This window comes from Natator depressus, chromosome 2 (assembly GCF_965152275.1).
Source record: "Natator depressus isolate rNatDep1 chromosome 2, rNatDep2.hap1, whole genome shotgun sequence".
NCBI classification, from domain to species: domain Eukaryota; kingdom Metazoa; phylum Chordata; order Testudines; family Cheloniidae; genus Natator; species Natator depressus.
Window position 1 is genome coordinate 190151432 of NC_134235.1, and position 12612 is coordinate 190164043.

Below are 12612 nucleotides of genomic sequence, written 5' to 3' on the forward strand. Positions count from 1 at the left end.
AGGGGAGCCGGGCTCTGTCAGTCATGATCCGATGCTCCTGGAGTTGTTGGCAAGATGAACCCAAAGCCCCATGGCAAAGCACCCTGTTCTTATAGTCCTTTTTCTCTTTGAAGTCTGTGGATTTTGCTGTGTCAGTTTATGACCGGTTACTCCTCAGTGGGTATTCTCTTTTGATGGCCCAAAACACCTCCGGGAGGGTCATCCTGTCTGGTTTGGATTTAATCAATTATCTTGTGTTTAAGGGTGCCAGCCTTCACCTCAGGGTCGTCAGTCTACCCATGGATGCCCACCTTAACCGTGGATGTGCCTTGATGGTTCTCTGGCATCTTTAAGTCTCTTCGCTTCTCCTCCCTTGGCCATCTGGCTTTAACAATAGCCTTCACACCTTTATCTTTTCCTGATGCATACATTCCTCGTTCACACAAACAGTTCTTTACAGAGACCTTCAAAAGGTAACAAATAGCAGTGTTTTATGTTGAACAAAAAAAGGCATCGTAAATTAGGCCTTACTAATTCTTGCAACTGTCTTTTCTGACATTGGGGCCTACGCCTTCAAAATTCCTCTAATCTAATTAACGTGGACACAGACAAGATCCTGTCTGTTACTTGCAAGGCATGAATAAAAAGAAAATGGCTAATACGAGTATTTATTATCCTATTCATTTATTCTAATACCTTAATTCTTACTATAAAACATACACTGTATATAGCCAAAACATAACCAATTATATAGCACAGTAACCATGGTACAACAAATAAACCCATCTTTTAGTAAAAAGATCACTAGGCATTTGTGCTATGCTTTTCCTCTTGAGCTTTGGTGACTGCCCCAGCAGACCTTGGGTCAGAACCAGAGAAGGGAGAAGTGTCGTCTAGGTCAGACCTCATGAGTGTCTCTCAGGAGGACTATAAATGCCTGTAGAAGCATCTCTTTAAAATCTGAAGCCCTTCAAGAGAAGCTGGATATGTTGATTTCCCTCTTTTCCTGGGGAGGATATTAGTCAAGATGAGTTCATTTCTCAGTCTGGAAAGTCAGAGATCACCTACACCTTCCTGATGGCAAGCTATTGTTTGCTAAATCTGCTGATAGGTCATATAAGCTCCTATAAGACTTTGGAGGTAAATCGCACTTGTCCCCTAAATAGACTCCTAAAATATAGTCTTCCTCAAAAGAGACCGACATCCCCAAGGAATCCAACAGCTAAAAAGACACTCTGGGTAGCAAAATAGACACTTTTGTTAGAATTGGTTGTTTAGAGTGCCATACAGTTTTTAGTGACTATCTGTTCATCTTATGTGTCCAGATCAGCAATTTGCTAGCTTGTGGTTACAGCAAGGCAAGATTTTCTGTTCCTCCTTCCTCAAAAAGATTTGAAATACCATTGAGAATCATTTTTGCTACAGGCTGGTAAGATTGGGCATAGTATACAGACCTCCTGAAGCTTTCCCAGGGGGTGAAGGCGGCCAAGGTCTAATTCATCAGGGTCCAATAATGCACCTATACCCAGGTGAGTTTAATTGCTCGGCCCAGTTCTTGAAAGAGCATCCTGAAGGTTTGGGGCATGTCTGGTAAGGACTCAAACCTGGCTGCACTCTCAAAAAATAAGGTACCTCTTTTGCTTTCTGTATGTGTGGGTGGTTTTCCCCCCCTGAATTTTGTAGGGCAAGATGTGCTGCTGTTAGGTGACCCAGAATCCCAGCTCTTTTAGATTTTCTACAGGAGGGCTTGGACAAAGGCTACCACCATCTCCTTCAGAGTTGAAACTTATGTGCAAAATGCCTAAGAAGTCAGGTAAATAGGGGAAGATGATGGGTTCCTTTCCCCTGCTGGCATTGACCCTTTAAAGCCACTGTGACCTTTCTCTAGTCTCTATTCATGTCCTTGGTGCCTTCCCTGGAGTCTGAACCTGATGCCTTTCAGCCTATCTAAACCTTCCTTTTGAGCTCTCTGCTTGGTGGATTTACAGTTGAAAGTGGATTTCCTGATGGTGATTATCTCAGCCAGGAAAGTGGGAGAACTTGCCACTCTTCCCTTTTTCTCCCCATGTTTGATCAGTCATAGTGGCCAATCGCTCCTTTACACTTGTCCTAGTCTTCCCCCCCCGCCCCCGAAAAGTCTGGTTTAGATGAAAAGGGGATGGGACTGTCACAATCCTTGGGTAGGCTGAGCCTGCTGAGACCCTGTGTATAGGCTGAACCAGAGAGGGACATCACCAGCTAACTTTGCTTTCAGTAGCTCAGTTGAGACAAGCTGAAAATCTGCAAATTTCGAGGCCTTATTAACTGTTTTATAGCTGTTTCAATTTTACTATTCATCACTTGCCTTTTTAAAATAATTGAGGTCACGAAGGCTGCTGCTTTGAGGTGGTGTAATGGTGATGAATAATAACATGTTGTTCCTCTGTAATGAAAAGAACTCAATAGTCAAGAAAGGACAATTGATGTGAAAGTCATTCTCTTTATGGTTTGGTCTTTCTAAAATATTTTCAAATTATTGCTTAATCTCATTGCTCTTTTTATCCTTTTAACATTTTTTCATCAGCATAGTAATGTTCATAGATTTTACAGTGAGTTTTCAGCCTGCTCGCAGCTTTGGGGACAGAACTCAGACCTGTCAGTCAGATATACCCCTCCTGCCTGAAACCTACCAATCTTGTTGGAGACAAGGTGAACAAACTTCCGTACTGCAGAGCTTTAGGAGAAATCAATGAGGTGGCGTCCTAGTTTTCCTTGATGTTTCTTCATAAAACGCTTCAAAGCTGATGTGTAGAACACTGTTTTATGGGAAGATGGTGTTGTATGCTGTAATGCCTCAGGCAATCAAGAAATGACCTTTGTGCATAGCTATTTCAATTTCACTTATATGCTAAGCTATAACTTAGCCTCCTTTGCTGCATGCTGCTGATAAAACCCCCCTGTAAGATCTGTGGAGGTTACTGTGCTGAAGAAAAGGAAAATTTTATGTGTGCTTATCTGAAAATTTCCTTTATTTAAGTATTAAGGCCCATAGATCTGAGTGACCTTGGATAGGATTAAGGGATCACTTTTCAGAAGCTAAGCAAATAACAAATGTCTCATATTTTGCAATAGAAAATATCCATAGTTTAAAGTTATGAATGCTTTACTCATTTTCATCATAGTTATGGGGTTATTTCAGTTTGGCTGGCTTTGCAGTTGGAGTGGTGAATTTGTGAGCCAGTGATTGACAAGGCTGAGTTCTGCATCTGCTAAACATGGAAGCAGGCTAAAGGCCTAGTATGTGATACGCAGGTCTTTCTATGGAAAGAAAGATATCTGTGAGATAAGTATGTATACGTTTTCCTTTTCCTAATAGCTGAGACCTGGTTGCTGTAAATCAGTCATAGAGTTTAAGGCCAGAAGGGACTACCAGATCACGTCGTCTGATCTTCTGTATATTACAGGCAACCAACACCACCCACTACCCTCACACTAAACCCAGCAACTGAAATTAGGCCAAAAGTGATATATTAAAATAAAAAAGGAAAAAACAACAACAAAACGCTGGAGGGGGATCATAAACCTGAGTAAATTTATAGCCAGTGGGTCAGATTAATTACTGATGTGACTGGTTTGATGTCAACAGAGTTATGCTAGGTATGTATTTGGCTGTGTGTGGTGTGTTTTCTTTTTTGAACTTTTAAAACATATGAATTTTTATCCCTGTTGACCAAGTTCATGTCAAGAGCACGTAATGAGCAGCTCTCTTGCCCAAGGTGGAATTAGAGTTACAGGGATTGTACTTACTCACTCTGTATGGACAGTTTTCCCTTTACATGCAGCATGCTTCTGTGAGTTTTCTTACAACATCTTGGAATCTTACAAAATACGGTTGCTACGATACGTGCTTGTTTACCTGAAATGTGAACAAAGTCCTCAAAGCATCTGTGGTGAGGTTGGACTCGCCAGTCCAGGAACCTAAAGTAATTTCCAAAGCTTGGTCTCCCACACATGTTCTCTCCCTCATTTTCTCTCTGATAAGCTTTACTTATGGCATTAAAATGTAAACAGTAGCAGTAAAGGATTTGTGGAAATGGGAGCTGGCATAGGAGCTGGAGGGAGGACATGCCGCTGCTTCTGGGAGCTGCTTTGAGGTAAGCTCTGCCCAGAGCCTGCACCCTGACCCCCAACCTCCTGCCCCAGCCCTGATCCCCCTCCTGCTCTCCTTTCAGACCTAATCTAAAAAACACTTTGCTTTTAAAAAAAAAAAAAAAGTTAGAAAAGGAGCAGTTGATTCCTATAAAGATATAACTTTTACAGAAAAAACAATTGTGTTAAGAAAGAATTGGCCAAGACTCAACGAGGGCTAGCTTGGCTCTCTCCCTAATGCCTTCTGGGGCTTTGGACAGGGAATGGTGAGGCAATCAATTTAGCCTTAGTTGTGATGCTTTTTTATGTTGTCATTTGAATTGTTAAAGCTTTCCTAACGTGATTGTTATTTCTATAGCTATGACCTCTCCAAATGACTGTACTGTTTTTTTCCCGACTTCTCATTTTTTCTTATGAAACACTTCAGGTCAGGAATGATTTTTTCCATCTGCACACAATTGTTATAATGCAAGAGATTTTTTTTTAAAATATTGTATTCTTGATAGTGTGAAATCTTCTAAAGGAGATGGCTACAGACTGGTCCATTTGCTGCTGGTGTTTGCTAATAGACTGTCACATGTTAGTATTCTATCTACAGGCTAATACAGAGAGAGAGAATAGCATATTGGCATTGGTATCAAGGGCACATTCAACTTAGTGTTCAGAACATTGCAGTAAAACTTGGCAATTCAGAATCTCTGTGGTCTCCTATTCATAGAGAGAGAGAGAGAGAGAGTTTCCATGTCATCCTGGAATGTATTGTACACTTATGCAGTAGTTTCTCTAATTCAGAAGTGGGCAAACTACGGCCTGGGGGGCCGCATCTGGCTCTTCAGACATTTTAATCCAGCCCTCGAGCTCCAGCCAGGGAGTGGGGTCCGGGGCTTGTCTTGCTCCAGGCATGCCGGGGCTCCACGCAGCTCCTGGAAGCAGCAGCACATCCCCCCTCCGCTTCCTACGCATAGGGGCAGCCAGGGGGCTCCGATTGCTGCTCCCGCAGCTCCTATTGGGTGGCAACCACAGCCAATGGGAGCTTCAGGGGCAGTGCTCGCGGACAGGGCAGCATGCAGAGCCGCCTGGCCACGCCTCTGCATAGGAGCTGGAGGAAGGTCATGCCGCTGCTTCTGGGAGCAGCTTGAGGTAAGCTCTGCCCAGAGCCTGCATCCTGACCCCCAACCTGTTGCCCCAGCCCTAATCCCCCTCCTGCTCTCCAAACACATCGGAGCACCCTCCTGCACCCCCAATCCCTCATCCCCAGCCCCACCACAGAGCCTGCACCCCCAGCTGGAGCCCTCACCCCCTCCCGCATTCCAACCCCCAATTTCATGAGCATTCATGGCCTGCCATACAATTTCCATACCCAGATGTGGCCCTTGGGCCAAAAAGTTCGCCCACCCTTGCTCTAACTATTAGCATAAAACCATTAAATATACATGAAGTTAGTTCCTCTTAAAATCTAACATGTTAGATATGCCTTATTAGATGGTCAGATATAGGGCCAGATTGTAGCTATGGGAGACTTGAAGAGCCTCCCCACAACCTTGCATCCCCGGTGCAGGGCCAGGAAGAGTTGGAGTCCTTGCACTCGAGGTATGTCTACGTTCGGGGTGGAGGGGTATAAGTGTGTTCCTAACTTAGGTTGAAATAGGATGGGGGACCGGGGAGGGGGGAGACAGCTTTTAACTCAGGGTAGCAGCTCAAATTCAACTCCGAGCTCCTCAGAGGCATCGTTAACTCAAGCTGCTAACCTGAATTAAAAGCCAAATTGCAGTGTCTTCACTGCAATTTTAACCGGAGTTAGCCCACCTGAGTTAAAACACACCTTTCCTCCCCACCCCCAGTGTAGACATACCCTTATTTTGAAGGGGCTGAGATGTGGGCAGTGGTCTTGACCCTGTTTTCTCCCTGCTCTCTACATTGACCAACAGGGCTGGCTGGGGAGTTGAGCACTCTGCCTGGTCTGAAAGGTAGCTTGATGGGCATTGTTCCGCCTACATACCATGGAATTCCTGGGAGCATTGTGCTGTGGTTACTTCTCAGAACTCGCTGGTGTGGGGCAGCTCTGCAGATATCCAAAGGGGGTATTTGCCTTCATGTCATAATATGGCCCACAATGGTTGCAATCTCCAAGTGCATTGACTCAAAGAAAATAAGTGTTCTGTTTATAGCACCACTGTGGACTGGATAGCACAATGTCATATCCTTTCTAATTTTGGAGAGGTGTGTTTATAGTCTGATTTACCAGATGAGGTCTCTTTAAGGCCATGCCAAAAAAGCAGTCATGTGTTGTCAACTTAGGTGGGTTAGTTAGATTTTTTTTTTTTTAAGTTTCAATTTATCTCTAACTTAGGATGGTGATAAAACAATAATAAAGAGTTTATTATTGTTAGAATACCCTTAATGAAAGGTATTTCTTTTTTACTGAGTCTCAGAAACAAATTGCCCTTTAAATCAAAGTTGACATTCAAGGTTTGTAAGATGGTATTTCTGCAGTGGAAAGATTAATATACCTTTTAAAAACCATTGAATTACTGTGATTTTTCTTCTACTGCAGAAATGGCACTTTCAGTATTTCTTGATTATTTTTTTTTTTAATTTTTTAGCAGTTAATTATAGCTTTTATTTACTATAACACAGAATGTGTTTGGTTGCCTTTCTTTGTACCACATCCTAAATGTTCTAGGATTGTTGAAATGTTTGTCCTTTAGGTGTTCATATATGCTGAATTGCCCATTGTTGGACATGAAATTGTGTTTAAAATGGCATTTTTGATGTCAGGTTTTAAACAAAATTCACCCTCCTCCTCAAGTTTCTGGCTGTAATTTGAGAACACAGTTGTTATGTGTTGTTCCTGATTCTCTATCTCGATTTTGCAAATATTTAATTAGCCCCTATATATAGCCACCCAAAAGCCAATCTGTTTTCCACTGAAGTTTTGGTTTGTATTTACATTAAGACTCTTTAGGCTGTGGATGTTATATGTGTACTTACATATACAAGGCATTCACTGTAGTTTTTCACTGCCTACATAGTTCGCTTGTGTATTTGTAGTTGGGAGATGCATCTATCAACTTCTGGGTCTCATTGTCTCTAAAATTTTCCTCTAAAACTTTTTTTAGTATCCAGTTGGCTTTTAAACCTAGCTTTTCCTTTCTCTAATAATACACCCTTCCATTTTCCCCGCCTGTAACTTGTCTGCAAGGATACTTAATTACATCTTTAATATAGTCAACTCTCTCTTCTTTTTCCAGTGGACTCAATCTTTGTACATTATTAGTCATCAATCTCAAGAAATGTCATTTGTTTCTAACCAGGGTATTTTGACAGACTGTGTGTGAAGCGTGCTACATTTAAAAAAAAATGTGTGAAACCTATTCAATTCATTGTAATATGTAAGGTATAATCAAATGAAAGTAGACATTTTTTTTATTCTTATAAATTCACCTAGATTTTTTTTAATGCTTTTTCTGCAGCTTTGGAATCTTGAGCCTAAGCCTACAATTATCTTATTAATTAAACTATGTTCGCATGAGATTTATTTAAGGCATTAACTCCTTTTTATTGATGACTTCCACAGTGAAGTAATACTAATTACATTAAATTATTCTTAGAAATTTCAATTGTTTAATACAATACAAGTCACTGTGGAAGTAACTTATAAGAAAAGTGCTGAATAAAAGCATCTGAATCCTCTGAGGGTTTCAGAGTGTGTTTCTAGTAATGTTGCATTTTAGCTTGAAAATGTACATTTTTATCATTTATCTATGCTAGGATTATAGCTATCTTTTTGTAGCCAGTTACAAACTTGGTGTTTGGTACTGCTTGTATTAGGCTAGTGTGTAGAGGCCCCAGTCAGGATTACTATTTATCTGTGTTAGGGTAGGGCCTAGAGACCCACTGTGTTAGATTCTGTATAAACACAGAGTAGAATAGCGCCTGCTCTGAAAAGTTTGTAATCTGATTAATTTTAAATTAGTTATATGAAAGATATGTACAGTATCTAGTGATCTTTGTAAATGCTAGTGCAAAGGTATGTCTTATATGATGTCATGGTTAAATCTGATCAATAAATTGCATTATAGCAGCAGCACAAATAATGTGGTGTATTGTTCTGTAGATGTTATCAGCATTCACCGGTCTGTAAACTCAGCCAGATATTAATCTAGCTGAAGCTAGGTAGGTTTTGATTTATTTATCTCTCTGATCATATTCTGATTTTGAAGTTTAGTCTATGATAATGTGTGTGTACACTTACTAAATGCCCTTACAAGTTTTATTAAATAGCACTTTACTTTTAAGGGTTTAAAATACCAGATTTAGCAAAATACACAATGTTTTAAAAACAGAAAAGGACAAAATAGTATACTGCATGTGGAATATTGTACATGTTTTATTTTAAAATGTGATCTAAAATTCCTTTTGTGGTTTGAGAAATAGATGTTCTCTCAACCCTAAAACTTTCAACATTAGGATCTGACATAACTAAAATTTTACAGAACTCCCCAGGGGTATCTTCCTGCATATCTTTAGACAGGGAAGTCCTAGACTGGGGAAATAACCAGACATGGGGGGAAATTGTTGGAGAGGGAGTTGGAGGGTGACCAGAGTTATAGAAAATGTGACTTTTTTGCTTTTAGCTTGGCAGAGGAGCTCTAGTGAAAGAGAACTGGAAACTGGTCTATCCTGTAACTCCCACAGAGTCACAGTGGGATATAGCAGACGTTCTGGAGATGTTGTTCTTCTGATTAATTGTTTGAAGGTCAGCGCTACTGGGGTTCAAATGTATCTGTGTTCGCCAACTGAAGGGAGTTTATATTCTGACTCTAGATATGTTTAGTGATGAAGTTAAGTTTGCATCTCTATTTAACCTCATTGTACATCAGTGTTTTAGTGGACACTGTTTCTGTTCATTTTGTTAATATTTTTAAGTACTGGTGTGACTAAATCCTGTCTTATGTTTTGTCACTCAGTGGGAGTTTGCTTGAACCACAAATAAGTATATCCAACCATGGGTATGTTTAGTTTAACTTTGTCTGCCTTCTGAGATACATGACATCAAAGAAAGAGGCTCAGGAATAAGTCTGAGTCAAATTCTGCCTTGTGGAAGTAAGAATAGACTGTGTAGGTGGCAGCATAACAAATTAACAAACAAATCCTTCTGCAAACACTTGTAAGGAATTGATGGCACTAGCAGAATGACGTGGTCTTCAAACCATCCCTCTGAGTTCAGGGATAACATCTCTCTCTCTTTAGTCATAACCTGGTGAGGTCTGAGAGCTTCACAAAAGTAAAACATCCTGAGCCAAATTCAGCCCTGGCATAGGTGGGTTCGGCTTCCAGTTATTTCAGTGGCATGTGCATCTGCATGTGCCGGTGCTCCATTTAGTCTTTTCTCTTTGGAAAGGCAGGTGAAAGAAAAGTGACCTACTGTAATTGTGTGCTGTACCCCCTGCCACTTAGAAACTGTAGGACTCAACTGTATTAGGGATTTGAACACCCTCTTTCCTCTCTCGGCAATAAGGAGGGTTTCTGAAAGTTGCTTTACTCTTTTTGGTACTATCCAACATGTGTAGTACTGTACTTCACACTATTTTCTCATCTACTGCCTTTTATGTAAGTATGCCATGCATGCCATTTTATTTTTCTCTATCTAGATAGATCATATCTAAACGCAGCTGAACTGTATCTCCCTAAAATGTGCGGTTTCAGATACTATAGTGATAGGTGCCTCATAAATACCTATAATAATAATATGGTATCTGGGTCCAAATCACCTTCGGTTTTGCAAAAAACAAATTTTCACTGATTATTTTTTTGAGAAATAAAAATAACCCTCACTTTGTCCATGACATAAATGGAAGAGGAGAGGAGATTCTGCTTAGGTTCGTCTGGATTTTCAGATCATATCCTGGGGAGAGGAATTATAAACTTGAATTAATAAAGGAAAAGGAGATAGGACTGGATCATTTTCATATAGTGAAAAGCATAAAGCATGATTCATACCTGAAATCTAGGATGCCAACTTTTTTTTAAGAAGTTTTGCCCTAACATACTGAACGGTTTGTTTTTGAGTGGCATTAGTTTTTTTTAAATTAGGAATCTAAAATTCTCTTTCTTTCAGTGTGCCTATGTTCTTCACACGGATATTTTTATGCATGTCTGTTTTCTACTGACTAACTGAACGTTAACTGAACTGAACGTTAACATTCAGCTATAGTAAGGCTTAAATACAGTTTGACATGTCAATTTGTAAGGTGCAAATGAAGGCTTTTCGTATGACCACATGGCTTTTTTTTAACCCTTACAGATCATGAGCCAAGTGGAGGGACAACAGAAGAATCTTGTGCAAGCCATTGAATCCCTTCCAGGTTCTGGACCTCTTTCTGCCTTGGATCAGGACTTGCTGCTTTTAAAAGCTACCTCCGCTGCCACCCTAAGCTGCCTTGGAGAATGCCTGAATTTATTACAGCAGAGTATGCATCAGGCGGGCCAACACAATAACAGGACATTGCCTTCAGGTGAGCACAAGCTGTCTTCTTCCTGGTCTATGTATTTTTTATTATTATTATTTTTTTAATTATGATCCCCAGAGAGGCAGGATGGACTTTTCCTTAAAGAAATGACACAGGATCAACACTAAATAAGCTTCCTTGGACTGAGATATCAACATTTTCCTTCTGACCGACAAATATTGTAGAAACCATCAACATCAGAAAACAGGAGCAAAAGAGCCGTTAAGTGTCTTCTGCGTAAATAGGTTTTGGAAACAGCAAATAAGAAAAAATTAAATAAGTTCAAAGAAAAGTAATTTTGTTTTGTAAAAAGCAGATTTTTTTTAATAAATTGAAATTTAACACAATGTGCTTTAATAACAAATTCTATCTCTTTTTTTTTTTTCTAAATAGAAATTTCTAGGGAGGATTGGATACCCCTATATATTGAGTCAGTGCTTGTGGTTTTCTCTAAGTTTGAGAAGAGAAAGCAATAGTCTCTTCCTATTTACCTTTGGCATGTGGTTACATAGTTACAAAGTAGAACCCTGAGCCTGGCACCTATGTGGACCCTCGTCTTAATTAGCCCGATTCTAGATCTCTGTAAACTGCTTCAAAATAAAGGTCTAACATGTCACAGTATAGTCAGCAGGAGAGTTCACACACAGATTTCACTGTTAGACCCGATTGTAGGATCAGGACTTGTTATAAGACCAGATGTAAACCAATGGTTCTTCACATTTGGATGGCTTGACAACAACTTTGCCATCTCTACCTAATTTACTTAAAAACCTTTCAAGAACCACCGTCCCTCAATACTCGGGGGGGAAAAACGTCCTTTCTAATTAGTAGGGTCGGTGTTTTCTGGAAATTGCTGATATTGATGCGATATTTTCTGAAATTACCTTTCATTTCTGGAATCGCCGATTTCTTCTGATTTCTCCACTTTGTGCTTCAGCTGTTCAAGCCATTTACTACCACTGCCTAAAATGGTTAACCCTGAGGATAGTTAAAGAATTCGGCAAAGATGTGCTCCATGTGGATGAAGGGAAGTGATTTTGTACAATTTGCAGCCAAGTTCTTGATCGTGTTAAAAAGGATCACATACTCAACCACATGAGAGGTCCACTGGTCATATTGCAGCCATGGAAAAAAGAAAGCAAAGGCTAGAGAGCAGCAATGAGACAGCAGCAAAGCAACAGCGCACAATTACTGGTGTGCTTGCACAACGAAATGAAAATCAGAAATACAGGGAAAAGATAGTACAAGACTGGGTGAAGGCCTGTTGCAATGCAAACATCACACTAGAAAAAACAGACAAAATGTGAGAATTCCTAAACGAGCACTTATGAAATGGAGTCTGTATCCTGCAAGCAAGTACACTGAGACAAGTCAATCTTCCCTGTGTCTTTGAACTAAACAAGCAACAACTGGTTACTGAATTGAAGGGTCAGCACGTAGCTGTAATTGTGGATGAATATACAGACAGTGTAAACTGGTATGTTGCAAATATTCTAATACAGCTGATGCAGGTTTCAGAAGATTGCCCAGCTGCTGCTAAATTTGTAGAAAAAGTGGAATTAGAACGTGTTAACTAATCTGCAGTTGCACAAGCTGTTATAAAGACCCTTATATAACATGACATTGACTTTTCAAATGTAGTAGTTTATAACGCACAATAAATGTGAGTCATTTAAAGACAGTTTGAGTGACATTTTAACCAGCTGCATTCATGTGACCTGCTGGGCATACTAGGCGAGTGCTGGCTCTGTTGGTTTACAGAAGTGGACTGTCTGTGTGCTCTAATAAAAAAGCTGATATGCAAACCTCACTTAGAGTCTGCCTTATCGACCATGGAGTTGAGAGCCCAACACTACTGCTGCAACTGGTTGTAACAAGATGGAATACTTTGATTTAAAGCCGTAGACGATCTCTGCCATCATGTGGAGTATTACAAAGGGTTGATTGGTCAGGAAATCAAAGTGGAGGACTGCTGCTGTTTTAGAGGAGCTAA

At 40.2% G+C, this 12612-nt stretch overlaps 1 protein-coding gene across 1 annotated transcript in view; it reads left to right on the plus strand.

Moving 5' to 3' along the window:
- Positions 1-12612, plus strand: part of OSBPL10 (oxysterol binding protein like 10) — a 179568-nt gene that overhangs the window by 91267 nt on the left and 75689 nt on the right. The window contains exon 5 of the mRNA XM_074945619.1: positions 10415-10625. Within this exon, the coding sequence (XP_074801720.1) occupies positions 10415-10625 (211 nt within the window). The remainder of the gene's footprint in view (positions 1-10414; positions 10626-12612) is intronic.